Source organism: Lynx rufus, unplaced genomic scaffold, assembly GCF_022079265.1.
Source record: "Lynx rufus isolate CCGP_SWC_20201006 ecotype Redwood Valley unplaced genomic scaffold, mLynRuf1.p SCAF_7, whole genome shotgun sequence".
Lineage (NCBI taxonomy): Eukaryota > Metazoa > Chordata > Mammalia > Carnivora > Felidae > Lynx > Lynx rufus.
Window position 1 is genome coordinate 44,048,637 of NW_025814889.1, and position 14,200 is coordinate 44,062,836.

General features: G+C 41.2%; 1 protein-coding gene across 5 annotated transcripts in view; it reads right to left on the bottom strand.

The window, feature by feature from the left end:
- CLEC12B (C-type lectin domain family 12 member B) overlaps nucleotides 1–10,367 on the bottom strand; it is a 37,057-nt gene extending 26,690 nt beyond the window's left edge. For 2 of the 5 annotated variants that reach the window (XR_006959959.1, XR_006959961.1), the window contains exons 1-6: nucleotides 10,209–10,367; nucleotides 8,288–8,386; nucleotides 5,997–6,215; nucleotides 5,333–5,487; nucleotides 5,041–5,156; nucleotides 1,709–1,964 (exon numbers count right to left, since the gene is read on the bottom strand). Coding sequence is in view for 2 of the 5 variants with exons in the window: in XM_047067354.1 (XP_046923310.1) it covers nucleotides 1,814–1,964; nucleotides 5,041–5,156; nucleotides 5,333–5,487; nucleotides 5,997–6,215; nucleotides 8,288–8,386; nucleotides 10,209–10,299 (831 nt within the window). In the remaining 3 variants the exon portion in view is untranslated. Of the gene's footprint in view, nucleotides 1–1,003; nucleotides 1,169–1,669; nucleotides 1,965–5,040; nucleotides 5,157–5,332; nucleotides 5,488–5,996; nucleotides 6,216–8,287; nucleotides 8,387–8,642; nucleotides 8,678–10,208 lie in introns of those variants that run through there. The other 3 variants (XR_006959958.1, XM_047067354.1, XM_047067355.1) reach the window with 3 other exon arrangements.
- Nucleotides 10,368–14,200: the final 3,833 nt, after the last annotated feature.

The following is a 14,200-nucleotide window of genomic DNA, read 5'->3' on the forward strand; positions in this document are numbered from 1 at the left end:
GTGTGTGTGTGTGTGTGTGTGTGTGTGTGTGTGTTGTGTGATATCTCCCAGAAATTTTCAATAGTGGGGAGAGAGAGAGATTGACTCCTGGCATATGGCATGTCTCATAACATAAGCCAAGGTATCAGAAAGCAGCAAGGAATAAATTATTCCGACATAAGGGGTTGGAGGATCTTCCAGAAGACCTTTGGGTTTACTTATCCACTGCAAAGACTGCCAGGGACGACATCATGATGGCAGGGAAGTGGGGAGACGTCTATGAGCAGTACGATCTGGTGAAATTCCAGAGCCACTTTGAGGTCAGAAACAGAAACGTCCTCTTTCAGTGAGGGGGAAAGTCAGAGTGCACAGGAGATAAGAGTTAAAAGATACAAGACACCAGGGAAGAAACTTGTAACCTCCTGATAGGAACAAAATAACCAACAAAGATATTTTAACACTAATAGTAGATCTTTCGATGGTTAGAAATAGAGGAATAAAAGAAGAAATGATCTTTCCCAGGGGAATTAAGAAAAACTCAAATGTGTGGGAGTCAGGTGCAGAGGTGTTGACCTTTGAGGAATAATTTTGTCTTTGTGCGAATGACAGTGACAGAAAGCTACTAAAGAAATAAAAGAGTAAAGTTGCTTTTTTTAATCTGCATTAGACTTGTGTTTCAGTCCTGTATGATAATTAGTAAAGCCTGCTCACTTGAACTATGATGAAATAATTATGTTTCCAAATTTGTGCTTACGTATATTTTGCTTATAACTTTCACTACATTTTCACATTAGACTTTGATTCCTTTGTTCTAGAGTTTCTGTTAGTGCCTATGTAAAATTTCAATCAGCTCTCAATTTTAAATCTTTAGAGAGTAAAAGGCTACTGGATTTAGCGTGATGTTCTTTCAAAGGATTGTCAAAGTAGTCTGAAATGCACCTAGCTCAGAACTCCGATCATGTCAGTTTTTCCAGTGAATTCTAGATCTCTGGTTTGGCCAGATCAGTATTGTGGGTTAGTTTACCATTCTATCGAGCCTCTACGCAGCTGCGCAATTATATGAGGAGCAAGTAAAAACCATCTCCTTCACCGAATAAGCAATTTTGTCCCAGAAAAACGTTCAAGCTAGATTTACGATGTTCGGCGACTACCGTGCAGGGACGCTGACCAGCTACGCCGCAGGAAAGTTCTGAAAAATAGAACACAATGGTTCTACTATCTTCACACAATTTCTAATACCCAGATTACCCAAGCAATAACCTCAACATTACTGATCTAAAAAAATGATAGTATAAATACTAAATGATGTGCTACTCCACCTATATGACAAAGCTCGTACAAAGGGTACGAGCAAACAATTTGCCAAGATACTAAAATATTTTCAAATCAGTTGGTATAATGCTGCTGCCCTAGCCGCCAGCACCCCTATCCCAGAATCCCCCAGATCTCTGTCACAACGGGGCCTCCTGAATGTTGTTCCAGGGCTGCTGGCTGCTAAATATTCAAACGTCACCCCTGTGCACTTGTGCATGTGTGATGACAGAGCAGGAAAAGAGCCTTTTATTTGAGGGAGGAAATTCAGTGAAATGATGCTGAGATAGAATAACAGGGCCATACAGTGGCTATTCTCCCGAGGTCCCCAGCAGTCACCAGAACATCAGATCAGAAGCCATCAGACGATGAAGCAGAGGATGTTCCGTGAAATTTATTTGCCTGATAGTTTACGTACACCGTCATCTTTTCATGTTTTTGGCTGTGGTCGGGTAGCCTTCTCTTTCTTCCCATGAACGTAATCACAAGTCCCTTACATCTTGGTGAATTCGGAAGATGCGTATTAATCCAGATCTTCGATCTTCACTAATGTAGCTGTCTTCTCACAAATCCAAGAAATTTCAGCGCTGCAGCGGGAAAGATAAATCTTTCCTTTCTGAAAATAGGCACATCCTCTGGATCCGTTGATCTGGGTGTATTCTCTAGGGCTGAATCTGGAAAGTCATCCATTTAAAATTAAAGACAAATTTCATATTTGAAATTTGATCACAATTCAGTGTTCTCAGTTACCGAAAGCCATCTATCTGAACTGTCAGAGACTTCTGGTTCCACAACATCTCAAAGTTCTTTTTTTTTATTTAATTTTTTTAATGTTTATTTATTTTTTTAGAGAGAGAAAGACAGAGTGTGAGTGGGGGAGGAGCAGAGAGAGAGGGAGACACAGAATCCGAAGCAGGCTCCAGACTCTGAGCTGTCAGCACAGAGCCCGATGTGGGGCTCGAACTCACAAACCGTGAGATCATGACCTGAGCCGAAGTCAGAGGCTCAACCGACTGAGCCACCCGGGTGCCCCCACAACATATCAAAATTCTTCAAGCTGGCATATCTGAGTTTTTCATTTCAAGTTAATCATAATCCCAGGTAGAATTACTTAAGCAGGATTCTTAAGTTCTGGGTTGAGAATTTGTAACCTCTCCATTAACGTGGTAGAAACTACCCAGCACATATGATATTAGAAGTACTAGGATTTCTTTACTTTGGAACTTTATGAAGGAAAACAGACAAGTGAAATCACGTTCTGGGTGGACAGTTATTACATTTTGTTATGCACAAATATAATTTTGTGTATATATAATTTTGTGTTATGTATCTATATATACACACACGTGTGGAGGAGGAAGAAAGAACACGATAAGGGTTAAGGGAGAACATAAGTGACTACATCGATGTGGTTCTGATACCGGTCCCTAGTTCCTCCGTAAGGAATTGGTGGTAACCCTTGAATAACGTCATTACAAATCATGCTCAGCCGGCCTCAACCTCCTGTGTGCCTTTTTACTCGCATGATCTGCATAAACTGCAGTGTTCTTTTCTGGCTTCAGGGCCGGGCTTACTAAATCTTCCTCTTGGCTTCTGCGCTTGCTGAGATTAGCCTCACTCAGGAGGAAACGGCTGTGTGATTCAGAAGCTCAGTCCCAGCACCTTGCGTGATAACAGCCACAGTCTCAGGGCATCAGTGACGTCAGACTCCCCACCTCGCTGCAGGGACCATCTCCTCCATATTTTAACCGGGAGTGAGCGGAGGGGCCTGGGATAATGAAAAGTCCTTTGGGAGAAGGGACTCATCTTCGTAAAGCCCAAAATGGAAACAGTGGCACTTCCCAGGGTATGGTGGCGCGTTCTATAAACCCTCAGTCTAGCAGCAACACTCCGGATTAGTGTGTAATCATCTCATGCCCAATATGGCTCCATTTGCAAAGAAGTGACTCTCATCTTTGTGTTTTTATTACTTTGCACATGCTCTTCGCCGTGAGTATTTGGGTGAAACCAGACTGGTTGATTTAATATGACTGGTAGTGGTCATTAGCGAGCGCAAAATTGTCATGGTGTGTCCCACCATGACAAAATGGTGGGAAATGGACAAAGATGACATATATCTGGGGACAAAAGTGCAGACCTGTCATTGTTTGTTATTCAGGGAATGTGGGGAGCCACCGCTGAAGCACAGTACCCTTGGTGGAAAATGAGTGATTATAACTCAGTTTAAGGAAACCTGGACGGGACACCTGGGTGGCTCAGTCGGCTGAGCGTTGGTTGACTTCGGCTCAGGTCATGATCTCACGGTTCGTGGGTTCGAGCCCCGCATCAGTCTCTGTGCTGACCGCTTAGAGCCTGGAGCCTGTTTCGGATTCTGTGTCTGCCTCTCCCTCTGTCCCTCCCATGCCCATTCTCTGTCTCTCTCTGTCTCTCAAAAATAAATAAACATTAAAAGTTTTTTTAAAAAAGGAAATTTGGACAACATGCATTAAGGAGTAAAACAGGAGTGAGGTGAATGGGTGAATAACTTAATGGGAAGGGAGGTGGAGAAAAAACCCACCACACCCAGAAATGTGCCAAATGATCTTACATTTCATGTAATGTACAAATACCATGTATTATATTAAAAGTACAGGGGTGCCTGGGTGGCTCATTGGGGCGCCTGGGTGGCTCAGTGGGTTAAGCAGCTGACTTCAGCTCAGGTCATGATCTCGTGGTCCGTGAGTTCAAGCCCCACGTCGGGCTCTGTGCTGACTGCTCAGAGCCTGGAGCCTGTTTCAGATTCTGTGTCTCCCTCTCTCTGACCCTCCCCCATTCATGCTCTGTCTCTCTCTGTCTCAAAAATAAACAAACGTTAAAAAAATTTTTTTAAAAAGTACAAATACAACTGTATTGTCTTGATATAGTTGTGATGAGCTGTGTTCCTCAAAATATTTGATTTGTAATCACTAAGAGAATTTTGTAAGACTGTGTTCCTTGACATATTTTTGACATCTATTTTTTCACAACTTTAAATAGTTGCAAAAACTGTAATTTTCGAAGTATCATGTATTCTATAGGTACACTAAATATTTCCTCAAAACCTTGAAGGTGTGGATTCAGCTCATTTTAAGTCATGAAAAACATTTGCCATATAATCTAATTGGTAAATTCCATCAAAAAAACTAATTATTAAAGTGATTCGCCAATTTAGACATACTTGCTGTTAGAAAGTGGTTGACAATTGGAATTTAAATAAATGTGTTAATGTATGTCCATGATAAACACCACCCTCTGGACTGTAAGTGTTGGGCAGTCAGGGTAGCAGAGAGCCCAAGGTCATGATCACAAAAGCACTCGGTCCTGATTTTGCCACTTGGGAGCTCAGTGACCTCAGGCAAGTTATTTAATGTCTCTATGGCAATTGTTTCATCCCTAAAATAGGACTATAACAGTGCTTTTATCATAGGGCTAATATTTATAAACTGCTTCAAACAAAGCGTATTATTTGTTTTTTAAATTAAAAAGAAGAAATTTCAAGTAATAGAAAAGCTTCCGTGTTTTGCCATGAGTTTGTCACATACATGAAATTAGGTAGTCTTGCTCTCAATAGTTCTTCCTGAAGCTCTCTTTTCTTCGTACATTGTACTCTTTTATTTTTGTATCTAGATTTATAATTCTTACAGTTAACATTGATTTTCTTAGTGTTCCATTTCTTAGTATTCTTTGCTTGCTTTCCCCCCGCCCCCCATCACCCCGACAGTTGAGACTTACAACGATGGAGACGGAATGGAGCCATCCTCCCATAGCCAGCTCTTTCCAGATGGATCCCATGATAAGCCCAACCAGAAGAAAGAAAACTTGGGTAATGGCTGTGACTTCAGAAAATCCTGAGAGAGACAACGGGGAAAATATCATGGGAGAGCCACATTCTGGTTTGCAGACGTTAAGATATTCATTCTCATTCAAAATGCCCGAATTCCCACTGTGTGAGTCAGAAATTCCATGTATTTATTTTCCATCATATGAATAATGTCTATAACCAGGGAAAGAAATTCAGCCAGACCTTTTCCTCCAAGCTATCTATCTTCACCAAGGTGGAATTCTGGTCCAGGCAGTTATTTCTACTGTTAATCCAGGTATTTTCCTCATTTGTTGCAAAATAATAGCAGCTGTTTTGGTACCATTGCCACATTTTAGGGCAAGGATTGCATTTGTGGTCTGAAAAAGAAATTACACCCATTAGCACAAATTAAATAATCCTGGCGTGACTGGGAAAGGATTTGGGAACTAAGTAATTGAACTTGACGATAGGGTCTGAGACCCAGCATTCTGAAAACATACCGCTTTAGGAGCCTGTGAAAATGAAATCACCCCCAATTATGGGCTGGGGCAACAGTGATCGAAATTCTCCTTCCAGGCCTCAGTCTTCTGGCCTCAGAGTTACCAGCTACACTTTTAACTTCTTATAACATCAGCATCACCTAAAAATGGTTCACACATTAAGAGGCTGAAGAATCCAGGTTGGGATCATTGCAAGATGCTCCCCAAATTCACCTCTGTGTTTTCAGAAATGTTAAATAAATTCCTATCTTCCCTTGTGCCCTGGAAATGTAGGGCGACATCATTAGGAGTCTTTGGATACCATAACTTTCTCATACTGCAAGGTGGCTCATGTGATCAGTGCCCACTGGGGCAACAGATTTGACCTGACGGTAGGTCCTGATTACCTGAAGTGCGAATGATCAGCTCTTGGCAGAGCTTGATGGCCATATGTTCCTGCCGCTTCAATAGACTGGAGATCTGGGATTTGAGATGCTCCTCCTCGGTGGGAAAATTCCTGTAGTCACTCAGCTGCTGGGAGAAGTTATCTTGCTGTTGGTGGATGGTTTTTTGCAGTTGACTTAATCTCTCTGAATCTGAGTTAATTTCATGAGATGTCTGCAAAACTCCAAGACATAATAGGATACATGTTCACATATCCTCTTATTCTCAGCCAGAGGTAATTCTTTTAACACAGCCATATTTCTTACATCACGTCGTATGTATTAGCGGCTCCCAATAATTGAAGCATCGTGGACGAAGCACACACGATTGCCTTGCTATTCCAAATTGTTTGGAGCTCATCCTTTATAATTGTATTGAGATTTTGCATCTGATTATACTTGTATTAAATAAATGAATTAATGATTATATATCTTTGTTATTTCATCTAAGGCAATGCCATTTTGCCATTCGTCTAGTGTGTTTTCTTTTTCCTGTTTGGAGTTGGTTCATGTAATTGGTGTTTTCATGGGAACAGAATCCTTTAAGGCAATAGGTATGGTGTGAAGACCACTTTTATCAGAATCATCCACATATTTGTTTTTTTTTTAAATGCAGATTTTAGAAGCACCTGGGTAGCTCAGTCAGCTGAGTGTCCAACTCTGGATTTCAGCTCAGATCATGATCTCATGGTTCCCGAGATCAGGCCCTGTGCAGGGCTCTGCAGTGACAGTGTGGAGCCTGGGAGGCTGCTTGGGATTCTCTCTCTCCCTCTATCTCTGCCCCTCCCCTACTCTCTCTCTTAAAATAAGTAAATAAACTTTTTTTTTTAATCTTTAATGTTTATTTTTGAGACAGAGAGAGACAGAGCATGAACAGGGGAGGGGCAGAGAGAGAGGGAGACACAGAATCTGAAGCAGGCTCCAGGCTCTGAGCTGTCAGCACAGAGCCCGACGCAGGGCTCGAACTCACGGACCGTGAGATCATGACATGAGCTGAAGTCGGACGCTTAACCGACCAAGCCACCCAGGCGCCCCAGTAAATAAACATTTTTAATGCAGATTTATTGCCACACTAGACTATTTCTGGCCTTGGATCCATAAAAATCGGCCTCTTTAATTATCACCTCAGGTGATTCATCGTCACAATAAATTTAAGAGTCACTGCCCTTCAGGAAAAAAAAAAAAACCCTTCACCCGTCTATAGTGAACCAATGAATATGCATCAGTGCATCTTCATTTTTAAAATATACATCATTGTAGAAGATCAACTGCTAATCCCTAATGATTGTTGTTACTGCTGCTAGAACATCATGCTGCTAATCCCTAATGATTGTTGTTACTGCTGCTAGAACATCATGTTTCTTTCTAAAATAAAGAAAGCTAAAAAGAAAAAAGGCTAAAGCCACATCATTAGCTCCTAGTTAAATGTTCAAACCAGTATATCTAAATTCTAATTACCTATGAAATCTTCCACATGTAAAAATGAAAGAAAGTAGCATGGAAGGTGCTAGCATCCTCCAGAAAATAAACTTTCTTGCCTGCAAGTCCCCTGAAAGGGAATATTGCTCTGTCCATCATATACTTAACGACACCCTACAAAGTGTGTATTCTCGGGATGTTCTTCCACTTAATGTTAGTCCACAACTCCCTATCCTGTCTGACCCTGACGGTTCAAGGATGGGTCAGAACCAAGGGAATACTCTTTTTTGGGGGGCTATTATGATTGGGACTGGAACTTCCATTGTTACGCAGAGGTGGTTCAACTTTCTACATACAGGGTAAGGTCCCCCAGGTAACTTCTCCTCTTTGTTTTTATCTCTTTTTCATTTCTAGCAGGCAGGCTGTTTCTACACTAGAAAGGTCTTGAGTGAGCAGATTAAGCCAGTCTTGTACTAAGTCTTTGGGGTGAATGAAACGGCACGCTTTTCCTTGAGTCCCCCTCCGTTGGCTCCCTGTTGGTCACCAATGGGATAATAGGTGGATGTGCATCTATGCAGAAAAGAAGCTCCCCATTCCAACGAATAAAGAGAAAAACAAAAGCCGTGTTCATAATCCAGTCTAGTTTATTAAAAGGAAATGGATAAAATCCATTTCCAAAATCCTCATAATCATAAAGTCTGTCCCTTGGTTGTTGAGCTTAGAGACTTGGAAGAATGAAAGAGATGTGATCATATAATATTGTCAAACCTGAGTCTGCATAGTTTACAAATGTGTTTCCTAATCACCTTTCTTGGGTTGGATGAAAATATACTTACGCATGATCCCCAAGGTCACCAGCCCAATCAGCAGCATCAGACAAAGAGTTAACAGACTCAGGGCAGCCTGGCGCCAGATGGGGGAAGGAGCTGGACACCCTGAAGAAAGCCAACAGAGAAATTGTAGTTGCACATGAGTTTTTATTTCTCCCACTTAGGAAGCTTCCCCAGCTTCCTAAAATCTCCCTCTTATTTCTCTCTTTACTTTCTCAAAAATACCTAAAATGATGTGCAGTAAGATCTCTACCATCAGTGCTCCCCCACTTCTCTTCCCACCATTCTCTTTCCCTTTAAGAGTGTCTCCTAATTTTTAGGTTTGTGTTTTATATCATTGAACACCCTTCTTTAAGATTACCAAATGCAGGGGCGCCTGGGTGGCTCAGTCGGTTAAGCGTCTGACTTCAGCTGAGGTCATGATCTCACGGTCCGTGAGTTCGAGCCCTGCGTCGCGCTCTGTGCTGACAGCTTACAGCCTGGAGCCTGCTTCAGATTCTGTGTCTCCCTCTCTCTCTGACCCTCCCCTGTTCATGCTCTGTCTCTCTCTGTCTCAAAAATAAATAAACATTAAAAAAAAAAAAGGTTACCAAATGCATGTATGAGATGTGGTGAAAAATGCTTCTCTGGATGATCTGGACAATAGGGGAGACTTCAAGTTTTTGAGGTCACAAAACCTCCCTAAGGCTAGGATTATTACAGATCTTACTTTTATCAATTACATTCTATTTAGCATCTGGTAGGTAATGAATGAATACTGAATGAAAGGCAAAATTAACATGTAGTCTAACCTACAATATTTCTTTATTCAGAATCTAATGGCATCTAGCCCAACATTTTCAGACAGATTAATGCAAATTTTCAGGTGCACTGTCACATACAGCACAACCACAACTCCTTTTATCTCAAGGATTACAGCTATAACTTAAACAAACAAATAAACGAAAATGTATAACCAGTTTTATTAGACTCCATGACAAACCAATTCCCGTCCTCTTTGCATATCGCCCTAATACCACGCACACGCACGCGTGCACACACACACACACACGCACTTAAAAATAAATCCAAAGAGGAGAAAGTAGTTCCTATATATCAGATGATTTGGGCAACAACCTGAACTGTCAACAGATTATTGAAAATTAAGAATATAGTCTGATATACTAACCTGGATTCCTGACCACAGAGATTTATATTTCTTCCAACAAGGGATAAGGGAATGAGCTGAAGACTAGAACTGAGTTTGGACTCCACATACTAGTTGTAAGAACTTGGCTAACCATTTAGTTTTTTTCAGCCTCAGCTTTGCTAATATTATTCCATTTACTTCACAATTATATTTTGAGAAAAATATGATATAATGCATATAAAATACTATACAGATACTGTTATTATTGATTCAACAGTACGAATTATACTGGGAATTTCCACCTTCTAAAAACAGTTTTTTTAAACTTCTAAAACAGAAATGATCTCCTGTCTATTTCTGACTCACTCATCTTCCCATTCCTCTCTTCAGTTATTTGTACTTTTGAAAAGAGAAATTTCCCCCACTTTCTCTATTTTAGAAGCCTCCCATCTGACTTCTAAAAGAATATTTGCCTGGCATCTCTCACAAGGTATCAATATCATGACTTCACTTTTAAAAAGAAATCCATTAATCCCCAAATTCAATTTCTCTCGTATCCAATATGTTTCACTATGGCACAGAGCCTCAAGAAACATAGTGATACCACACGTTTAAAGAGATCTTGGAAGGTACATGTTTTCTCCCCCAAATTGGGAACATCCATTCCACCTAACGCATCCCACAACTTTGTCTCCGTTTCGGAGATTCTGCAGCACACCTCTCCTTAGCATCAACCTCAAAGCATTTAACACCTGTGCATCCCCCAAGGTCAACATCTTGCTGTCTCTGAACTCCTACCTCTTTTCCTTAGGTTATTTCTATCCCGGTTATTTCTTGCTCCAACAGAATCCTGAAATGTGAGTGTCGCGTAAGTCACTTCTTCAGACATTGTAGAAGAAAGCGCTACTGTAAATTACTCAATTAATGTTGCAATGTCTTCAGGCTCAGGAACAGGGTGTTCTTCTCAAGGCTGGGAGCTTTTATAAACACACTCTACTGACCCAAGACACACCCCACCGCCCCTCTGTAAGGACAGAATGACAATCAGTTTTTTGTTTTTTGTTTTCGTTTTTGTTTGGTGTGTGTGTGTGTGTGTGTGTGTGTAGAAAGAGAAGTCAAGTACCTTTCTCTTTAGAAACCAGAATAAAAAAGATCTCAATCCCTCTGTTCTTTCTGCACTGCTTCTTGTGAAGCAATAGGGGTACTTGGAGCAGAGCCCGGATGGCGGTTTCCTGGGGGAATTCCCATGATCCTCAGGTAGAGGATCTGAATGTTTCAGTAAAGGGTCCGACTGTCGTGTTTACATGTGTCAAAGACCAGCTAAGCCTGTATGAAGACATTGGTTCTGGTTTATACTCACTCATATCAGATAGAACGTGCAAGACAGAAAAAGCTGTGTAGGTAAAGACCAACCACATTTAGCTGCTGTTTTAAGAAATACGTGTGTGTGTGAGTGTGTGTGTGTGTGTGTGTGTGTGACAGAGAAAGACAGATTGTGGAGAGGGGAGAGTGGCAGTACTAGCAATGGAACATAAAGAAGAAATTGATAGCTGTTAAAACTGCGTACCCATGGCAGGTCCCTCTGGCATGGCTAAATTCCAAACAGAATAATCCCTCTGGAGATAACAACTAATACTCAGGACAAGATTTAAAAAGCAACTACCAGAAGTTCCGGAGATTCTGGGGACAAAAGGGCTGGCTCATGGTGTGGTGCTTTTGGTTTTGTTTTTAATTTGTTTATTCAGTCGGTTTTTAACCTGCGGGCAGCCAACAGTCGTTGTTGTGGGGCAGCTAAAACTCCTAGAGAATATATGCCATCTTTCAGGTCTGAAAATTTCAAAGACTGGAGTTTGGGGCAACCGGAAGAACAAACAGTGCTGGGTAGTCACGGGGACCACTGCATATGGGGAATCTCTAGAGAATCTTTACGCCTTGAAGCCTCTTTGAGCTACAAGTTATATACATCTCATCTTAAAAATAACTTGATAAAATAACCAAGCTCTATGTTCTCTTTCTTAGGACTCAAAATGCCCTGAAAAGGTGTTTCTAGTAAAACTGAAGTCAACCCACTGCACAAAGATTTCACTGTGATACTTTGTTTCAACAACACCCTATGAGCAAGAAAGTGGACGATTTTTTTTAATTTATTTATTTATTTTGAGATTGAGAGTGGGGGAGGGGCGGAGAGAGAGAGAATCCCAAGCAGACTCCGTGCTGTCAGCCCAGAGACCAACATGGGGTTCCATCTCACCAACTGTGAGATCATGACTTGAGCCGAAGTCAAGAATCAGACGCTTAATCAACCGAGCCACCCAGGGGCCCCAAAGCAGACAATTGATATAGCAAGTGTTCTGGCTATTATCTGGAAGAATATGAGAAAAAAAAACAGCACCTCTCACCTACGGTTGGTCATTTAGTTCATCGGCATCAGACTCCAGGCACGGCATTTACTTCTAATCCCATCATCGCTTCTTATAAAAATTCACTAATTTATATTTGAAAAAATAATTGTTGTGGAGAACCTGTGGAAGGCAGAATGACAGCCCTCCCCCAAAGATGTGCACCTTCCCCTCCCCAGAACCTCTGAATAGAGTAGTTTGCATGGCAACAGGGATCGCAGATGTGACCAAGGTGACAGAGTGTGAGATGAGGAAGTTATCCTGCGTTATCTGCGGGGCCCAATTTAAGCTCACGAGCCCTTCAAAGTGGAGAACCTTTTCTAGATTCGGGCAGAGAGAGACAACATTGCTGGCTGAAGGTGGAGGAGGAGGGCCAGGAACCAAGGAAGAGGCAAAGGAAAGGAAACAGGTGCTCCCACAGAGCACTCAGAAAGGAACACAGCCCCGCTGACAGCCTTGATTTACCCCCGTGAGATCCATGTCAGATTAATAACCCACCGAACTGAGAGACCTTAAAGTTGCGTTGTTTAAGCTGCTCTATTTGTAGAATTTGCTAAAGCAGCAAGAGGGAACTCACACAGGACCCAAAAAAATTTTTTGGGGGGGTCTATATATGAGCAAGGGAACTAAGAAATCTTTTCTAAAGTTTCCTTTGGGGTAAGAAGGAAAAGATTACATAACAGTACTGGTGGGGGGTGTTTTGGTGTAGGTTTTTGTTTTCAAATGGCTGAAGGACTTGATCCAGAACCTTCAAGGTCCACCTCTGTGTGAAGATTATCTTCGTCAAAGTTCTCCAGAATAAACTGCCCGTATTTCATGGGTGTGAATGAATATCCAATAGGTTGCAGAAAGACAATGTGAAGCTAATGATTCTTCAAAAGCTTTTATGTCTGATCTCTAAACACACGAATGCACATGTATTTCTTGTTCCTGTTCTTTGGTTTGTTGTTGTTGTTTTTTCAAAATGATGCAATGCTCAGTCAAAAAAATAATTATCTTGAGGTTCTGAGTCATAATCAGTTAAACTCCCCTGTCAAAAATGTGGAAGTAAATAACAAATTTACGTTTCTGTTTACTATTCTATGTAACAGGCAAAGGCAGAGGCCATCGATACGAAGAAAAGTTAAACAGGTGATTACAAAAACGAAAACTCAGGATGTTTTTCTCTCTCTCCTTTGGTCTGTGTCTTTCACCACATTCTGCAAAGGCTGAGTAATTTTCATTGCCCTGATTCTTTCATACCCTCAAGTTCCCTAAGAAAGCATTTAACCTCTTACAGTATTATATGAAATTATACTTGGGTTTTAAAACCGTGATGCGGAATCCCACTTGGTGGCTAATAATTTCTATAAGAAAAATGATCGGTGTGCCTGGGTGGCTCCATTGGTTAAGCATCTGATTCGGTTTTGGCTCTGTCATGATCTCACAGTTCTTGAGATCCAGCCCCCTGTCAGGCTCCCTGGTGACAGCATAAACCCTGCTTGGGATTCTCTCTTTCCCTCTCTCTCTCTGTACCTCCCCCTCCCCCCGGCTCTACTCTCTCTCTCTCTCTTTCTCATAATAAATAAATAAACTTAAAAAAAAGAAAAAGAAAAAGGGTTGGTTACACGTCTTACACATTTTCTGCTATTATGATGCTAAAAGGCTTTATTATCTATTATTACTTTATAATTGTATTAGTTTAGAAACCACTGTTTATACTTATCTCCCTCAAAACTTCCAGCATCTCTCTAGCTCATTTTGACAGATTACGCTATTATATACCACACCTTACTATAGTCATACGCCAAATTTCTCATTTCCTTACCATTTTTTCAATAGTCTTGAATCTCTCAAATCTTGACTCTTGTCATGATTAGCACTGATTCCAATATCTATGTAGATGATAATTCCAATATACTGGACTCTCAGTTCCCGGAATAACCTCGGTAATCGACTACACCACCTGGCATCCCCCCACTGTGATCATACTTGAAAACTATGCTCTCCAATATTGTATTTACTAGTCTCACGTGACTATTTAAATTTAAATTAATGAAAGCAAAAACTCAGGGGGGCAGCTCGTGGCTCAGTCAGTCGAGCATCTGACTTCAGCTCGGCTCATGATCTCATGGTTTGTGGGTTCGAGCCCCACGTCAGGCTTTGCACTGACAGTGCGGAGCCTGCTATGGATTACCTTATTCCCTCTCTCTCTCTGCCCTTCTCCTGCTCTCCTTCTCACTCTCTGAAAAATAAACATGAAGAAAAAATTTTTTAATGAAAACTCGTTTCCTCAGTCATACTCCTTACATATCAGCAAATATACAACACTTCCATTATGACAGAAAATCCTACTGGGCAGCACTCGGCTACTCTTGACAATTTCATTGCCAATATAAGCACCTCCTCTAA